At 49.8% G+C, this 18,411-nt stretch overlaps 1 protein-coding gene across 4 annotated transcripts in view; it reads right to left on the bottom strand.

Annotated features, from left to right (window-relative positions):
• Nucleotides 1-18,198, bottom strand: part of SFXN5 (sideroflexin 5) — a 101,432-nt gene extending 83,234 nt beyond the window's left edge. The window contains exons 1-3 of one of the 4 annotated variants that reach the window (XM_037048097.1): nt 18,030-18,198; nt 12,192-12,260; nt 1,449-1,526 (exon numbers count right to left, since the gene is read on the bottom strand). In XM_037048097.1, the coding sequence (XP_036903992.1) occupies nt 1,449-1,526; nt 12,192-12,260; nt 18,030-18,131 (249 nt within the window). In that variant the 5' untranslated portion in view covers nt 18,132-18,198. Of the gene's footprint in view, nt 1-1,448; nt 1,527-12,191; nt 12,261-16,857; nt 17,200-18,029 lie in introns of those variants that run through there. The other 3 variants (XM_037048096.1, XM_037048094.1, XM_037048095.1) reach the window with 3 other exon arrangements.
• Nucleotides 18,199-18,411: the final 213 nt, after the last annotated feature.

Raw genomic sequence — 18,411 nt, 5'->3', positions numbered from 1 at the left:
CCTCACTGGAGTCTTCAGGATTGAAAGGGAGCACTGAAAATATCCCTAGAGGGTGTAGTAAGAATTAGAGATGGTACAAAGAACACTATGCTAATGAGGAAAAGAGAGACAACTATCAACTGCAGATAAAACATAAAGTTTAAAAACAGAGGAAACAGTCATGAAATAACCAACTTGATTCTACATTAAATGTTACTTATATGATTTTAATGTGAATATTGAACAGTCATAGACCTCAAACCATTGTAACTATCTTGGGAGGGTGATGAGGGTGGGGAAGAGAAGAATGTTTTTGTGGGGTGGATAATAAGAGACCTGAATTCTCAACTACCATGCAAAAGAATTAGTTAAGAAATAGCAGTATAGATAAACATGTTAGTTGCAAATATAGATTTCTATCTGAAGAAACAGCTAAAAGTATTTGCTTCTGGGGAACAGGAATTGGAATTAGAAGGGGATAGAGGACAGCATACTATTTTTCCTTACAAGTGTTTTAGTACTGTTTGACTTTCTGAAATATGCACATACACTACTTCCAAAAATGTGAAATTAATTTTTTAAAGTTTTTGAAATGAAGTCTATGAACAAAGAAAACAGCATTGGCACATTAACCATCAGTCTCTCATTAAAGTTGCCCTGCACTACATCCCCTACCACTCCCCAAAGCCACACACAGCCATCAATATTTCAATGAGCTCTAGTTCAAGTTTCTACATGGTATTTAAAAAAATGGAAGTATAGCCCTGGCTAGGTGGCTCAGTTGGTTGGAGCATTGTCCCATACACCAAAGGGTTGCAGGTTCGATTCCCAGTCAGGGCACATACCTAGATGTGTGGGTTCAATTCTCAGTCAGGGCACGGGCAGGAGGCAACTGACCAATGTTTCTCTCTCACATCAGTGTTTCTCTCTATCTCTCCCCGTTCCTCTCCTCTCTCTATAAAGTCAATAAACATATCCTCAGAAAAGGATTAAAAATATAGAATTATGGTGTCCTAGCCTAATCCCTACCACCCACCCACCCCCTTCTTCCCACACTCAACTTCAACTTTTGGGGAGTGCTATGGTGGTAAATAATTAATAATAAATTCTTTAGGGGAAAAGAATCCTAATTTGTACCATTTTCCCATTTCCATGGTGTAAATACTGCCACTGCAGCTGATTTCAAGCTATTGCTGTGCTGTCACTAAATGTGGGATTGGGAAGAGGTATACACATGCCAGCTCTAGCCAACTACTGCCTTTGGGTCTCTCCGACCTCATCAGCCTCCTGCTTCCCACCAGACAGGGGAGACCTGAGCACCCTCTACAAAAGCTGTTAGTCCAAGGGTATGTACAGGGGTATGTAGCCAGAAGAGAAATGGTTAATGAAGGAAAAAGACATGGTCTTGGATGCAGGGAAAGCGTTGGGAATTTGTGACCTTCCTTCCTCCTCCACCTGCAGTGAGTTACCTGTTCATTGGTGACCCCCGGGCGCAGGGTCCCATGCTTATAGTCCTCCAGCAGCTGCACAGCCTCTCTGAGACGTCTCTGCAGGGAAGAGAAAAGGGACATTGAGAGCCAGGGCTCCAGCCACGCCTTCCCTTGTGGGAATGCGTCGGTGTTTGTCAAGTGCTGGCATGGTCACGGTGTGCAGGCCTGCCCCCCAGTTCCCGGGATGGGGGCCGCACAACAAAGAAGGATGCGGCCCAAAAGTCCTTCCCTAGGGAAACAGCTAAATGGCAGGGGTATGATTACACTATGAAACACTATTCAGCAGTTTAAAAACTGAGATAGATCTACGCGATATTCCGTGGCATTCTCTCCAAGGTATTTTTTGAGTGACAAAGCAAATGGCAGAGCTGTGTGACATCACTCGTCGTACCAACTAAAACTCGTGTAACCAGACACAGGTCTGGCTGCCCGCGGTTTCACAGGCCAGTACTCGGGAGGCTGGGGCTGATGTTCAGGAAAGCGGCAACTGGGAAGGTGGGGGACTCTCCTCTCAAAGTCCATCTTAGCAGATCAGGTGTCCTGGCTAGTTTATGCAGGAGAACTCGGGGAAAGGGGAGCGAAGGGATTTCTGGCGATGTGCACTTTCTCCGCTCTGCTCTTGGGGGTTTCAGTGTTATCTCCTGTGTGCTCCACCTGCAGCTTCAGTGCTGATATCGGGGAACAGGACGTGTGGGCAGCACCTCCACTGGCTCTGACATGAGTCGCTGACACCTGCCCAATTTCTTGTGGTTGGGGCCATTCCTTTGCCAAGCAGGAGCTGCAACTGCTGAGAATACTTATAAGGAAATAGAATACTATAAGGAATACTATAGAATACTACAGAATACTTATAAGGAAACTTTTCATACATACATGAATCTTCTATGGGTGTGTTAGCACATTTTATTCTAATTCCATTTCATGGTAAGTCAGAGTCGTATAAAGTGCTTATTCGCTGTTGCACCCATGCACACAGAGAAAACAGTATTTTCTATGAGACTATGTATGTGCGTCAATGCATCAGAAGGAGCTCTAGAAGGAGACCCCACGCACAGGTGAGGTTGCCTGGGGGAGGAGGAAAGGGCCTGACGTGGCAGGGGGTGTCACAGGGAACAGTTGCCTCAACTGTGAGTACTGACAGTTTTTATAAAGACAACATATTCATGCAGCACTGGTATGATTTCTTAGCAACGTTTTAAAAACACTAGCAGAGAATCACATACTAAAGCACACATGGCTACAGTAACTGCTGGGGAAAGAGAGAAAATAAAAGGGGACAGAAGTGTATGAGTTTTTAAGCCTTGGAAGCTGAAGAGAGCGACAGAGAGCCATCTCTGTCCACCACAACATCTGTAAAACATTCACAGCAGCCCTACTCACATGGGCCAAAACTACAAACCATTCAAATGTCAGTAATAGACTGAATAGATTAGTTTATGGTCACGGTGATATATTACACAGCAATTTTAAAAAACAAATTACAAATCCATGTTACGACGTGGATGAACTTGCAAACATAATGTGGCAGAGTGTTTTCCAAAGACAGTGACCCCTGTATCTCCTATTCTCCGTGCTCTTCTAGAACCTTCTCCATCTGCATCCAGAGGTTGAGTCTATGTCCCTTCCTCTTGATGCAGAGAAGGCTTTCACAACTGTCTACACAAAGAGAGTTTGGCCAAGGTGAGGATATGTGACCTCTGAGGTTAGGTCATAAAAATGCCTTCCTCTACTTTGTGCTCTTAGGACAAAGAGAATTCCACTCCCTTGGAATCCAGCCATCATATCGTAAGGAATCCCAAGCGCCCTATGTAGACACCCACAGGGACAGCCACTGAAGGCGCAGCCCACAGCCCCAGCTGAACCACCAACCGATGGCCAGCACCAACTTGCCCACCATGCAGATGAGCCGTCTTGAAATGGACCTTCCGGCCCCTGGTCAAGCTGCCCTAGCTGATGCTGAATGGAGCAGAGATGAACCACTGCCTCTATGCCCTGCCCAAACTGAAGATCAGTGAGCAAAAGAATTGGCTGCTGTTGTTCTAAGCCACTATATTTTGGGGTGATTTCTTAACATAGCCATAGACAGCTAATATGCATAATGAAATGCAAAAGAGTATAGTACATAAAGTTTAAAAGAATTCAAACTCACCTATGGTGGTAGAGGTCATTATAGGGTTAAACTTGTGGGGTGCTGACTTAAAAGGGCATGAGAGAACCCTCCCAAGTAATGCCAATGGAAATGTCCAATCCGAGTGGTAATTACATGAGTATAAACATTATGTCAAAGTCCACAAGCAATAAATTTAGGACATGTACAATTTACTGAATGCATGTCATGCTACTTCAAAAAATTAGCAATAAACAGACAACAGTGATAGAAGGCAGCCTATGCCAAGGTCAGGTGAGGAACCCAGACATCAGGGATACCCAGCATGGGCAAAAAAAGCCAGTGAAGCTGCTGGTCCCCTTTTGACAAGGACGAGAGTGCAGAAACCTTGGTCTAAAGGCAGGGGGCAGCACTGGTTAGAGCACCCAGTGGGGTAGGCAGCGCATGTGCTGAGCCAGCTGGCAGGGTGGTCTCATAGGATGAAAAACGAACGGCCATCTCCTATGCTGTAACAGCAGGGATAACTGCCAGCCCGGACAAGCCAGCCAGGCTGCCACCGACCCATCAGGCTTGTGTGTGAACTACCTGTGGCCACAGCCGGCCTACCCCAGGGCATTGGGGGCCAGGGAAACTTGCTTGGGAGCAACCTGACTGCTGGGAAGTACTGTCCTGCCTTTAAATATGCACACATTAATTCTAAAATTCCAGAATGCCTTCCCAGAGTCGGTTTCCAAACTGGAGATTGCTTAGTGTTTTCAGGATCCCCTCTCCAATAAATCCATGCTGGTGAGAGACAATGTTAGAAAAAAAAAACCAGAAAAGCAGAAAATACAATTTCAAATAACCTGTAAACATACCATTGAAATAACCATTGCAAAAGTGAGGGTAGGGTGGTTTTTCTTCCGGACTTAATACATTTGTTTTTCATGCTGACTGTTGTTTTAATGCTTTTGAAGTCACACGGAAAGTGAGCAGTTTGGCATTTGAGTTGAGAATTTAGTCAGACCCTTTCTCTGTACCCCCAACACCCCCAAAGCTGCCCAGTGACGCAGCACGCTCCCCACCCACCCCTGGCCTGCTTCCTATCTCAACGGACCATGCACACTCTACGCTGCATGGCGAAAGCCTGTGTTCTCGTCATTTCCCCACCCCAGGGATTCTTCCGAGTTCCTGTAACAACCTGGCCAGTTTCCATCTCATCTGACTCGGTCATCACAAGGAGGCCTCCTGCCACAAGGACGGGTTCCCAAGCGTCCTGATCTTGGCATGGGTTGAGGGGAAACTGAATCCGAAGTTCCTGAAGACAAAGCTGAGTATCCAGGACTGAAGGAAGCCAACGCATGTTTCTCTGCCTCTGGCCTTACTAACCCTCAGCTAGCCCACCCCCGTCAGAGGCTCAAGGGTGGGGATCCAGGCCACGCTCCGGGGTGGGAAAGTGCCTAGGCCACTTGTCTAGAGAGGCCCCTGAGGGCTGGCTGTTCTGGGGGCTGCTCTCCCCACAGAGAGGATGGATAAGAGGGGGGTCAACCCCCCTCTCACCCTGATGCATTGTAAGGCTTGGCAGAAAAGCCCTGGACATGTGAGGGGTGGGGAAAACTGGAAGTCGGTGGCGGGGTGAACTTTGCAGAAAGTCTGTTCAACCAGGAATAGGCAGCCAGGCCCTGAATGCGAAGAGGGTGCGGGACCCACCTGGATGGAGACAAGACTGGGGGCCCTTCTCTGGAGCTCCCAGGGGCCAGGGGCATGGACGGCTAGGTTGCTGCTTCCCAGAATCCATCACCAGCCTGCCTGCCCCTGGCTCACCTGCCAAAAAGTGCCACTGTGTGGTGTCTCCTTGCATTTGACAGGGACATGGTCTTCAGAAGGTCCCTCTGGAAATGCTGGCTTCTGGGAGGTCTGCTCCATGGGCAGAGAATTAGAATGGAGCAGAATCCTGGCCCCATGTCCCTGAGGGGAAGGAGAAGGAAGCAAAGGGGCAGGTGTGCTGTGTTCGGGGGATGGACAGAGAGGGCAGGGGACCAGGCCAGACGGGAATGGGGACAGAGGGACACAGGAAGAGAAGGACACAGAAAAGGAAAGCTGGGGAAGCAAACTAATCTTTTTGTGAGGGAAGGGGGCATCATAACACACACCCAAACTAAATTCAGACAGTATAATGCCTGCTTGGTTAAGAGAGGATGACAAACTGAAATACTCGTAAATATTTCACTTATCATAATATTTAATATACTAAATATATGATGGGAGTGACAGCAACTGGCTGGGATGTGAGCAGCACCCAGAAATACTTCACCCTCCTTTTGGTAAAGGAGCCCACCCGTTCTCTGAGTGGTGCCTGCGTGTTCCCACCTCCTGACGTGTTTTGCGCTTATGTTATGTCAGAGACTGCAAAGTGCGGGGAGCAGGGGGCTGGTTTTAGGCATCTCTGCAGGACCACAGGGTGTGCCCACCCCAGCCATCACCAACATGGGCCACACAGAATGCACATTTAACAGAAATGAATGACCGAGGCTTCTGGGGAGAGAGGCCAAGGGTAGGGTCAGGGTTAGGGATCAGGTTCCAAAGTCTGTTGATGGTGATGCTGGTTTTACAGACTCCTCGGATTCCAACTGACTGTGCCTTGTTCACGTACATAGGACACGAATGAAAACACCCTGTGTGTGTGTCTGTCATAGAACCATCTAGGCCAACCCCCTTTCTGAGACAATAGGGGCAAAGGGTGTTTCCTTGCCCAGAGTCACAGAGTGGGTGGGTGTCCCCTGGAAACCCATTCCATCCCAGTCCTGGGCCATTTCCACGAGATGTCAGCATGGAAGAACCTTGTGCCCTCGTGACAGAAACTGAGAGGAGGGCAGTCTCACAAAGAAACCACAGCAAGGCCTGTACCCAAAGCTGATGACTACTGGGGTGGGTGCCCCAGGTAAGAAACGGAAGGTCCTTCGAGAGCCATTCAAAGCCGAGGTGAGCCTGACACAGAGAAACTGGACAGCGTGTTTAGAGGAAGAGTACAATGGAAACATGAGCATTTAAGGCAACGCATCGAGAATCCCAAAGCTTGCAGAAAAGAAAGGGCAGTGTCAGGTATCGGGGAGAAGGAGCTGACAGCGGGGGAAGAGGATGCATGAGGGAATGGAGCAGGGGTGGCTGGCAGGGGGACAGCAGGTCATGTCACATCACATTAACTGCTCAGTAGCTATCCGAGTGTCCTCACCTGGGCCAGCCTTGCCCCTGCCACATACAGGGCCGTGCGTCCTTACCTTGTCTGCAACCCTGGCTTGATCCATTCCTATCGTGGCCCCAGGTGGTGGGACCTGTGGGCCACAGCTAATGATTTCCGTGCATGCAGAGTGCCAGGCCCCGCTCTCGTCTTCCTTGGGCCTTCCTAAGCCCCTCTTGTTCCCTCCCAACAATCCTGGGACCTGCAGGGCTGTCTGGCTCGGCTCCCAGCAGCCACAAGCCTCGCTCTGGAAGGCCCAACAGAAGAGGGAAGCAGGAACACATGGCAGAAGCTCCGCTTTCCTTGTGTTTAACCTCTGGTCACCTTCAGGGAGCCTACATGAGGGAAACCCATGTAATTCTGGCAGTGTAGTGCAACCTTTAGAAAATAAATCTGTCCAGCTATCCCAAGAACTAGAAAAACAATCATGACCTCCAGCCAGAATATCCTACTCTTGGGAATTTACTCTTAAAAAAAATTTAGCACAGATGAAAAGTGACACGCCTGAGACTATTTTGTTTTGTTTTTTGCAAGATCATAGGAGATAGGAAACAACCTATCTGTTATAAGCAAAAGTCTCATAGTAATGGTATTTATAAGACTTGACTTTAAAAAGTTATGAAGACTTGGAAGTGAATGAAAGGAAGCAAACAAAAAGCCTATGTTCAAGGTAATACGTATGCCAGAAATGTGTGCAGATGGGAAAGAACTTGAAGTGTACAAAGGTGCTGACATTTAGGTATTTTTTATTAAAAATCCCATTAAAGATTTTTAAAATTAGATGTCTAATTTTGTCCAGAATGCATCTAATGGACCCCCTCACTCACTGCTGTTGAGAATAGAACACTGATACAGCCTTGGTGCAGGCCGGCATGACGCGCGGGGCAACATACCCAACAGCCTTAACGTGCCTGTCACAGGGAAACCCCACTTCTGGGGACGTATCCAAAGGAAACAAAGGAGAGGACGGGGGAGACCTATGTACAAAGATATTTACTGCAGCGTTATTTATGATGGCTTTTAAGGCTTAAAACCACCCAAATGGCCAACCATAGAGAAAAGGATTAAATAAACTAAAGAATAACCACATGGTGGACTACCATGCAGTTATTAAACACACTCTGAAACAACATTTAATGCTCATGATATGCTACATGGAAAAAAAGAATATGTATCCTGTATACATTTATGTTACGTGTACAATATATCACATATGGTTATATATCTATATAGAGCTACATGTATACATATTATGTAAACATCCTAATTTGTACATAAATATGTATCAAAATGTATCACTATGTAACAGAGCCAGGAAATTGGGAAATGTGTGTGCGTGTGTGTGTGTGTGTGTGTAAATCATGAGTTCATATTGATACCTCCAATTCGAATACAACATCACGTAGTCCTTTGTCTTTTCCCTACTTGGTATTTGCGTCTTCCCCATCCCCATGGTTAGAACCCCGATTCCCAACATCAGTATTATTTGTCCCACCCAACACATCCCAAATGGTTTCAACTTACTACACCAACACTACCACGGAGATGGTGTTATTGACACTCTTTCAGCTAGTTCCTGTGCCCTTCAGCATGACAGTCTATCAACCAGTCATCCCCTTACATAATTACCGAACCCAGAAGAGCAAATTCCTTTCACCCTCAGTCCATAGTTAAGAGCAGCTTAGACGTCCGCTGGCCTCAGAGCTCGAGAAGGAATTCCAGGACCCCAGCGGAAGGCCAAAGCTGGGGCTCCGGCCAGCTCCAGGTGGCTTCCTTCCTCAGGCCTGATCCCACACGTCCTGCTCCCTCACGGAGACCCAGCCCCCTCGAGATCCCCTAAAACAGTCTATTCTCGCAGGCATTTCATGAACCAGGCAGACTTAACTGACAACTTCCTAGGAATGATGGTGGTGGGGACAATACTATGCCATGTCGGGGACCACCAGGGCACGGCAGGCATGGTCCGTCTCAGAAGGGCCCCCAGGCACTGGCCTGTCAGCTCGCCGGGCTACTTGCTCTCCTTCCCACTACTTTCCCCTCTTCCTCCTCCTCCCTCCCCTTTCTCTTAGGGTCAAAGCACAATCCCTCCCTCTGTCAGGCGGACCAGCCTCCTCCCCGAAGCCTCGCTCAAGACACTCACAAAACAAAGGCAGCCTTCTTCCTAAGAGAAATCACAGCGAATCAAATTTCCTCCGCCTCATTACACATACAAGAGCTGGAATCTTTTTAAAGCTTGGTCAGTTATAAATTGCAAACAAGTAGCTGCAAAACTCTCTCAAGATGAGTCTCTCCGTTGATTCAGCTCCTGGCCCCTCAGAACCAGGTCACCAGATGGCTCAAGCTGCCCAGGATCTGTCCACCTCGGGGAAACTGGTCTCTAGAGCCATCTCCTCACGGCCCCCACTGGGCTCCCACCCTCACAGGCAAACAGGCCAGTCCCACACACACTCGCAGGACACCAACCAAGAGCCCTCCCTGGGAGAGAAACTGTGTTGTATGGACAGGGGCCGTGGTCTGTGAGCCCAGCAGAAGCCAGAGGCTGGTCCTCCTGGCAGGGCCTCAGCCCATGGGGGAGGGACTCAGCTGAGAGACCTTCTCCTCTCCGTGCCTCTGATTTCTCATTCGTCCATGCAGATGGCCTTGCGAACCCCCCTGCCTGGGCGAGAACCTGTGAGGGCCTGAAGGCCCCACTCAGGACCCTTCCAGAGTTTTTAGGGACTGGCAGATTGGTGGGCAGACGCTTTCCAAAAGGCCAGCAGGCAATGCTGGAAACAGGCCCCCCCTGGTGTGTGTGTTGGAGGAGAGGGTAGGGCCAGGGGAAAGGTGAAGATTTTGGGGGGAGAGCTATCATAATCTTAGATGAAGGGAGGTAACATGTGAAACCTGAAAAATACTCTAAAACTACTGTTGAATTGGTTTTATTTTTGAGTTAGTAAAGAGTTCAGTTGCTTTGACACTTCAATTAATAGTAAAGTAGGAGACTTTTGTACTTCGAAATGGTGTTTAGATCCAAATGGCTGAGTGAGGTACGGGAATGTTGGGGCCTTTCCAAATACAAGCATCGAAGAGGGCGTGGTGCAGGGGCAGAGCAGCACCATGAAGCGGCCTGCAGGTGAGGAGGAGGTGGGCTGGAGAGGAGGGGGTGGGAGCCCCTGGCACAGGCAGCAGGTAGCCTGCAGCCGCCCATCCATCCCCACAGCCCCTGCCGGCTGGTGGTAACCCGGGCAGCACTGAAATACCTCCCACCTTCCTAGTTCCCCTCTGTCATCTCTCAGCACCTCAAAAGTCCACCGTTAGCACCACCACCCTCTGAGTGAAGCCTCTGCCCACTCTTCCATCAAGCAGGTAGCATTTACGTTGGGATTTCTGTGGCAACTGAATCTAGTTTTGCAGCATTTTGGAACTTTCTAGAACGACACATAATTTAGGCTAGGTAAGTAGTTTCTCTAGTTTACTGTTCTTCCAAATTTTTATGTGATTGCATTGACAGCTCGTCAGGAGAATCCAGTCAGAGCTGGAAATTACAGCCGCCTTGCCCTCAGGAGGCAGCAGCCCAGAGGCCCAGGTAGGGCCGGCAGGTAAAAGGCCTGAGCCCGCTGTGCCTGCTTATCAGATTACCACTGGGCAACTCCCCTTGGGGAATTTTTTCCCTTATCAGATTAATTCCCACATTCCACATTACTGGGCTGCTCCCTCAAGGCACAGGGGGGAATGTTGTAGGCCCAGGTGGCCTTCAGGCCTTGTGCTTCTTTCCTCCAAGGCCTTTCCCTCCCAGAGCTGATCAACTCTGGGCCAAGGCAGTGCCCAGCGCAGGGAAGACGTGCAGGGAAGAGCGGTCCACTCAGGGAGCCCACTAACAGGCTCAGTGACTCCCTCGGGGTTTGCAGCCCAGGGCAGGAACTCAGGCCTTCTGTCCACCAAGTAATCTTGAGAGAGTTCTTTAAGCTCAGCTACTGAGCAAGAAAGCAAACCGGCTAAGAATAAGGGTACTGAAGACAAGCTCACCCGGTTCATACCCTCTCTCCATCACTGGCCAGCCCCGTGCCCGTGAGACTCAACTTGTCTGTCTCCTCATCTGTAAAAGGCAGCTTGTAGTCCTGTCCACCTTACGGGTCCCTTTGAGTTAATCTGATGAGCTGATGCATTTAAATGTTTACAACACTGCCTTGCTCACAGTAAGTACTTATTAAATCTTTGCTATTTTGAGTGCATTCCTACACACATTTGTAAACACATACCCAAAAGCTACAAAGACACACTTCTTGGGGTAGCTGAAGTAAACTTAATTCATTTAGATTTGGCAATACCAAATGTTGGTGAGGATGGAGAGCAACTGGAATACCGCGGGTGGGAGTGTAAAATGTGGAGTCACTCTGAACAAGAGTTCATCAGTTTCCTATGAAGTTCAACATGTACTTACCACACTTACATGTGAGCCAGCAATCCCATTCCTAATTATTTTCTCATAGAAATAAAAGCATACATCCACACAAAGACTGCTCATAGCGGTTTTATTTACAATAGCCAAAAACTGGAAACAGCCAGGTGTTCTTCAGTGAGTGGGTAGACAAATGGATCTGGAATATCCTCTCGAAGGAATACTACTCAGCCGTGAAAAGGGCTGCAGCATTGATACACACAACGACATGGATGACTCTCAGAAGCATTACGCAAAGGAAATATTGTGTTCCATTTATATGACATTCTGGAAACAGCAAGACAGTAGGGACGGAAAGCAGGTGAGTGGTTGCCAGGGGCTGGGCAGGGGAGACTGACCACCAGTGGGCATCAGAGAACATTTTAGGGTGATAGAAATGTTCTATATTATTTTGCATAGGGGACTTCATGACTGAATGTGTTTGTCAAAAATTCACAGAATGGTTCTTTTTTTAAAAAATTTTATTCATTTATCTTTAGAGGGAAAGAGAAGGAAAGAAGGAGAGAAATATCAATGTATGGTTGCCTCTCGTTCGTCCCCTGATGGGAACTGGCCTGCAACCTAGGCATGTGCCCTGACTAGGAATCGAACCGTGATCATGTGGTTCACAGGAGAATGGTTCTTATATAAAAGGAAAATTATACCTTCATTATCTATGAGAGAAAGGAACTGGGTAGGAAGAGCATATAAGGGATACTTTTTTGATCTACTTAAACACATCTACACTATTTAAACTTTTGTAAGAAACATGTAATTTGGGAAGTTGGGGATAATTTTATTAAAGTTGGAAATGATGATGATGAGATAGATCTACCTTAAAGGGACAGGGTGACATCCGAATGAAGTGAATACAAAGTGAATAATGTATACAAACTATGCACACAGAGGACTCACAGATCTTCGGAAGTGACACGGTATAAAGGCCAAGGGGCCTCCACGACAGTGACAGCCAGGACTTACCTCAGTGACAAAGAGGGTTCGAGGGTCGATAATGTCCAAGAAGTGCCTGAAGCGGCCATAGAAGGAGGTCTAGAGAAGCAGAGGGAGAGGACAGGAGGTCAGCTGCTGTAGCCCACCCTCCAGCCCCTGGGGAGCTCCCCCCACAGATCCCCCCAACTGTTGGGCCCTGTGCCCCAGTCCCCAGGGCAACCCACATGGCTGGTGAATACCAATGAGGCCTCACTGCCCAGGGACCTGAGGGCAGCTTTCCCCGTCTGAGGACTTTCTAACATCAATTCAGAAAGACCAGTAAGGCAATCAGCGACTGTCCCAACTTCTCTTCGAGGGACCTCCCATTTTTCTCTCTTTCCTCTCAGTGCCGAGATCCACTCTAAGCTTTCCCACAGCTCCCCACCCACCACCACTATGCACACAGGAGATAGGAAGGCCTGGTCCCCTGCCCTGTCCCAGCCTTCCCTCACCACCACAGCTACCCTGCCTTGCTGAGGGCCTATCAAGTGAAGGTAGGTGCCTCTTCAAGGTCCAGCTCCCCATAGGGTCTCTGAGTGCTATGGGCTCAATCAAGCACCATAGCACTCTGCTTACAGCCCTGAGGCCCTCCTTCCCCCATAGCTCTGGAGCTGCTGTGAGGCCCAGGATGAGAAGCCAACTCCCCAGAAAAGGGTCGCTGGGAAAGAAGAGCTTTGTGCAAAGCAGGCCACAGGCATTAGAGCACAATGAAAGGAAACCCGGCAACCCTGCTGCTGGGCCCTCTGCCCTAGGGACAGAGCCAGCTTGGCAAAGCCAAGGGGAGGAGAGAGCGGGAGGAGAGAGGGTGCCGAGCTAGGGGACAAAGGGAAAAGCTGCGAATGCTGGGGGTTCATGCTCTCAAACTCTGCCCCAGACCCTCCCTGGACCCTCAGAGCTCTCCAAGCACCGGCCTTCGCATAGTGGAGGAAAACAGAAGCCTCCACACTCCCTCCCCTGCTCACTAGGAAACCAGACCCTGCAGCACACTTCTGCTCCTTCTCCTTCCCGATAAAGACCCTGTAGGAGGCCCCACATCTCCTCAAAGCTCCCCTGCACACACCAGGCTGCCTCCACCACTGCTCACCATGGCACACCTCCCAGGGCAGCCTCTCCACCTGCCACTTCCAGCCCTACTGCCTGGGCTGGAAGGGCTGCTGCCTTTCACAGACCGGATCAAGCCTCAGCGCCAAGCCTAACAAAAAGTTGCTTCTCGAAACTTGGATAACTCAAATGGCCTAAACCATGGTGCTCACACCATTGTCCCGGCAAAATCTCACCTCTAACAACTTAGTTTAAGGAAACAATGAGAGACATTCAGAGACTGGCCAGAGGAATACCGTAAGCTGAGGGTGCTCGGCGCTGCATTACTTGTAAAGGTGGACAGTGACTGAACACCATGCAACCATTTAAAATCATGTTTTGCACATTTATGACATGGAAAAATGGTTATAATGGTGTGAAATGCATGTAAGGAGGATGATTCCAATGAATAGGCAAGGAACTAAGTAGAGCCAAGATGGAGAGCGAATGGATGGATACCAGTCAGAACGACGTCTAGATTCTGGCCCACTAAGTGAATCAGGGTTCCTTTGAAAAGAGCCAATCCCAGGGCTAGGGCTGAGAAGGTATAAGATGAGACTGAAGCATTTTGTGACACCAGAAAGTAATGAAGTACCATCCCCCCCAAAAGGTGGGGACATATTAAAAGGACCAATGAGGGGCAGATGGACATTGTGTGCCTTTGGCTGTGATACCTCGAGAAGTTTGCAATATCACTAATAGAGTATTCTGGAAGGAACTTAATCATGAAGAAACACCAGACAACCCCTCAGTCAAGAAGCATCCCAGTAAATAACTGGCCGTATTCATCAAATACGTCAGTGTCATAAACACAAAGGAAGACTGAGGAACTGGTCCATATTTAGACAATGAAATGCATCGGGCGACTCGACTGAATCTGGATGGGAAGGGGAGGGGCAAATGATCATCTCAGGGACATTATTGAGACAACTGACAACAATGTGAGTCATACACTAATAAAAGTACTGCACCCACAGTAAATGTCCTTAATCTAGTAACTCTACTATGGTTATTTCTATAGACTCAATTTTTGTGGCACCTCCCCACCCCCGGCCAATATTCATAGGTTAAATCCTAATGCCCGAGGTGATGGTACCGGAGTGGGGGCCATTGGGAGGCGGTTAGACCAGAGAGCACGGCCCTCGTGAGTAGTGTTAGTGTTCCTGCAGAAGAGCCCCCAGAGATGTCGGAGAATGTGGTTTCTCAGTGAATATGGGGGTAACTCAAGAAGGCTGCTGGGACGCCTTCTAGACACAGCAGATCCTTGTGAGAAACCCTGTTTTGTTTTGTTTTGTAGCTGCTTTAATGCCTGTCCTCTCAGCCTAATGAATGGCAGTAAAAGTTTCTACTTTCTCAGTCGAATTAATTTTTACTTTCTCAATAGTTTACAAGGTATGGCCTTTTTCTCCTCTCCAAAATTCAGCCCCAGTCTTTATCCAATCAGATGGTCAGTGGATGTTTTTCCTTTCTTTCTTCTTTACCTGAAGAATGAGTCAGCCAAGTGACTCCTTCCAGTTCCTTGCACAAGAAAGGTGAGTCAGCTAATTCTCAGCAGAGCCTGGGGCCTGCGGTACACACAGCCCTCCACCCCCAGCACCCTGTGGGCCGTGGAAGCAGCAGCTGAGGGCAATGATCTGGGAAGGAACCTATAGCCCGCCTGTACCCAGATCACTGCGCTTCGGAATAAAATACTCATCGAACCCGTGGCCCAAAGGCTTTCTTGAAATCGTCCGAGAAAGTTGACAATAAACAAACAAACATCGACTCTAGAGCCAGAATGCCTAGGAAGGAAGTTAATCTGTTTGTGTGCTGCAGTTTTCTCACTGATAATATAAGGGATAACTACCTGTCTCTCATGAAAATGACATAAGTCAATACACAAAAACATTGGAACAGCACTTGGCTACCCTCATCATCATCTTACGGGGAGAAAGATGATCACAGACCCAAAGCACAGAGGCGAGCTCTCCGTCTCCACCCTTGGACGCTGCTCAGTGCCCTGCTTCCCTGCCTGCCCTCCTGTGCAAGGAGATCCTGGAAGGATCAAAGGAGAAAAGGTCTGGGGCAACTCCAGGGAATAAGGAAAGCCATTGGCACCCATTCTTGCAGAAAGTGGTGAGACTCACTGGGGACTGAGAGGGTGTCTCTGCTGTGGGCTCTGGGAATAGACCCTGGACTATGAATCAATCAGGGTTCAAGGAGCTGAAAGCAGGCAACGTGGTGAAAAGAGTGTGTGAGAGGTGGGTGGGGGGTTCAAGTCAAGGAAGAAGAGCCTAGCAGGGGTGGGTCTTGTAGGCTTTGGGGGCCCCTTAAAAAGTGAGGTCTTTACTTCAGCAGAAGAGGAAGCCATTGGAGGGTGTTCAAGTTTGGGGGAGGCAGGGGAGTCGCTTGAGCAGACCTGCACTGGGATTCTGCCATGAAGAAGACAGAGGGTTCAAAGTGGTGGCAGCAGGACCTGTTAGGAGGCTCCCACGGCGGTCCAGGAGATACACGATGGTGGCCTGGTCTATGATTCTCGCAGTGGAGACCGGTGGATTTGATAGCTGTTTAAGACATGAGAACACTGGACCTCTGGTTGTATTTAGAAAGTGCGGGAGAGGAAGGGGAATATACATGGGACTCCAGGTTTCTTGGGAGTCAATTGGGTGGCGGGTTGGGCTGCTTGCACAGCTGGGAGCAGTTGGTACGGAACAGGTTTGGGGAGTAAAGAGGACTTCTTTAGCAGGGATGAGTCATATGCACCGTGTTTTATGCAGGTCACTATGTTGGAGGAAGGGCGCTTCAAAAGCAAACTCTGTTACTGCCTTCCAGAGCGGTGCCAAAAAGAGATACCAGCAATGGCCGCCAAAACAGAGTACTCTCCAGTGTTTATTTATGGCTCCAGTGGTGTTCACAGCAAAGGATTCAGTCCACTTGGAAGTTCCTGACACATCTGTTGTGTGACTGAATGTCTCAAGACAGGTACCAGAGCAAATACATCCCACAGACCTTTATTCAGCACATTACTATGTGTTTAGCCCCATGTCAGGGTTCAATGGAGACAACGGAAGGGCAAAGATCAGCCCTTTCACTCAAAAGGTACACACCAGGGTTAAGGAGACCAAGTGGCCAAACAGAGAGGTATCAGAGGACCATAGGGCAGGCTGATAATCATCCCACTGGGAGTGGCCAAAGAGGCGGGCAGGAGGGAGTCCCACTACTGGGCAATGTCACAGAGGAAGAAGGGAAGAGGTGGGCCTGACCTAGCCTTGACCACTGCGGAGGGCCAGGAAAGGGGGATAGCCAAAGAAGGGGTCACTCAAGTGCAGGCAGCGGCACTCCTGGGAGTCTTGCCCTTGGTGGCACCCTACACTGGCAGGAAGACACCCGTGTTACCTTAGACCCCAACGTGCTGAAATGGTTTATTTTTAAAAGAAATCAAAGTTCTATTTTAAAACAGTAGGGGCATTTTCTCAGAAGGCTCAGGGACACAGCTCCTTAATTATCAGCGAAGCTAGGTGCACTACCTTGCTGGAACCAGTTTCTGTACTACCAACACCACCACCACCAAAAACAACAAAAACCCCGCCGCACCGACCTTTGTACATTTCCTTTCTTCCTGCAAACTTTTCTGTCCACCTCCGCAGTCCCCCACCCCAGTCAGTTTCATTTCAGCCAAGTCTCTCTGCCCTTTTCCTAATAAAGTCCATTTCCTTGGTTCAACCGAGGTTCGAGGGAACCAGGGCCCGAGCAAATACAGCTGCCCAAGCGGTGGGAACGGCCCCTCCCAACCTTTAGCCCAGCTGCAGGTTCCATCCCCGTCTCCGAGACGGAGAATAACTTAATGACGCTCGGCCGGGGGTCCCGGAAGAAAAGGACCACCTTCACGGTGCCCCAAAGTGCCTGAGAAGGTCGCACAGAGCCAAGCGCTTGGCAGAGCCTGGGCTCGGGTGCGGAGACTCTGCCTAGGTCATAGGGAAGGAGGCTGGTGCACTCTCCCCGGGACTTTGACCCCCACAGCAGCCGCCTGCCCCAGCAGATGACACAGCGTTTCCCCGCACCCACCCGGCTCTCCCCGCAAGTCCACGCTCCATCCCAGGCAGGGAACCAGTCGACTGACTCGCTGCGTCAGCGAATCACCCGCCAGAGGAGACCGGAGTCAGCAGGCCGCAAGCATCCCTAGCAAGCAAGCATCCCTAGGCTCGTGGCCGTGACCCGTCTCGCACAGCGGACCCAGGAGGGTGTAAGGCTGGGAGCGTGACCACGGGGCACAGATGCTGCTCGGAGGCTCCTCCAGAAACTCGGAAAGACTGTCAGTCTCCAGCCGAGGAAAAAGTCACAAGGCATCTCGGCCTCGGCAACTTCTCATCCAGGCCATACTCGAACTTTCCGCCCTGAGTGGGTAGCTGCACAGACCAAAGCGCCCCTGCAGAAACCGCTGGGACCAGTGGCCGCATCCCGGGCGGCCGCATCCCGGGCCGCGGCGACAGCGGCCAATCACAGAGCACCTCGGGAGGGAAAGGCTGGAGGGCGCGGGCAGCCGCAGAGCGACGGCGCCGAAGGCCAATAGGGAGCCAAAGTCAGAGTCTTCGCCCACCCCACTGACCAATGGAAAAGGAGCAGCTGTAGCCAAGGTCCCCGATCCAGCAGCAGCAGGCTTCTGGGTGGCCGCGGGTCGGAGACCCTAGGGCTAAAGAGGGTATTTGACGAGGAGTTTGCTCCTCCTCCATGTGCCATCCCCTGACCCTCAGGCCACAACCCGGTCCTCACCTGCTGGAAGCGGGGTTTGCCCAGCTGGAAAGGAGGTGCATCGCTCGAGGAGCTAGCGGCACTTGCCGCTGCCGCCGATGCTGTAGTCCCTGTATCCGCCATGGCCACTGACGCCCGCAAGCTCCGGCCCTTTTAAAATGTCCCTCCTCGGCCCCCGCCACAGCTGCCTCTTCCGATTGGCCGTAAGCAACCGCAGCGAACAGGAGGCGCAAGGCGTTGTGGGGAGTGTAGTTTTCCTTGTCACGACATTCCACAGCCATAGACTGCAGAGTTGCACGGACGCAGACCTGGGTTTGGTTCCTGGACCGCCAGTTTTGCAGTCCGGAAAAACTGTATACGTACGACTCTTAAGATCCGGACCAAGAGAGTCACAGAACGCCCC

The sequence above is a fragment of the Sturnira hondurensis genome, unplaced genomic scaffold (assembly GCF_014824575.4).
Source record: "Sturnira hondurensis isolate 20B ecotype Veracruz unplaced genomic scaffold, ASM1482457v3 Scaffold0006413, whole genome shotgun sequence".
In the NCBI taxonomy this organism is placed as follows: Eukaryota; Metazoa; Chordata; class Mammalia; order Chiroptera; family Phyllostomidae; genus Sturnira; species Sturnira hondurensis.
Note: the sequence above shows the minus strand (reverse complement) of the source record. Positions and strands in the feature narration are given on the sequence as shown.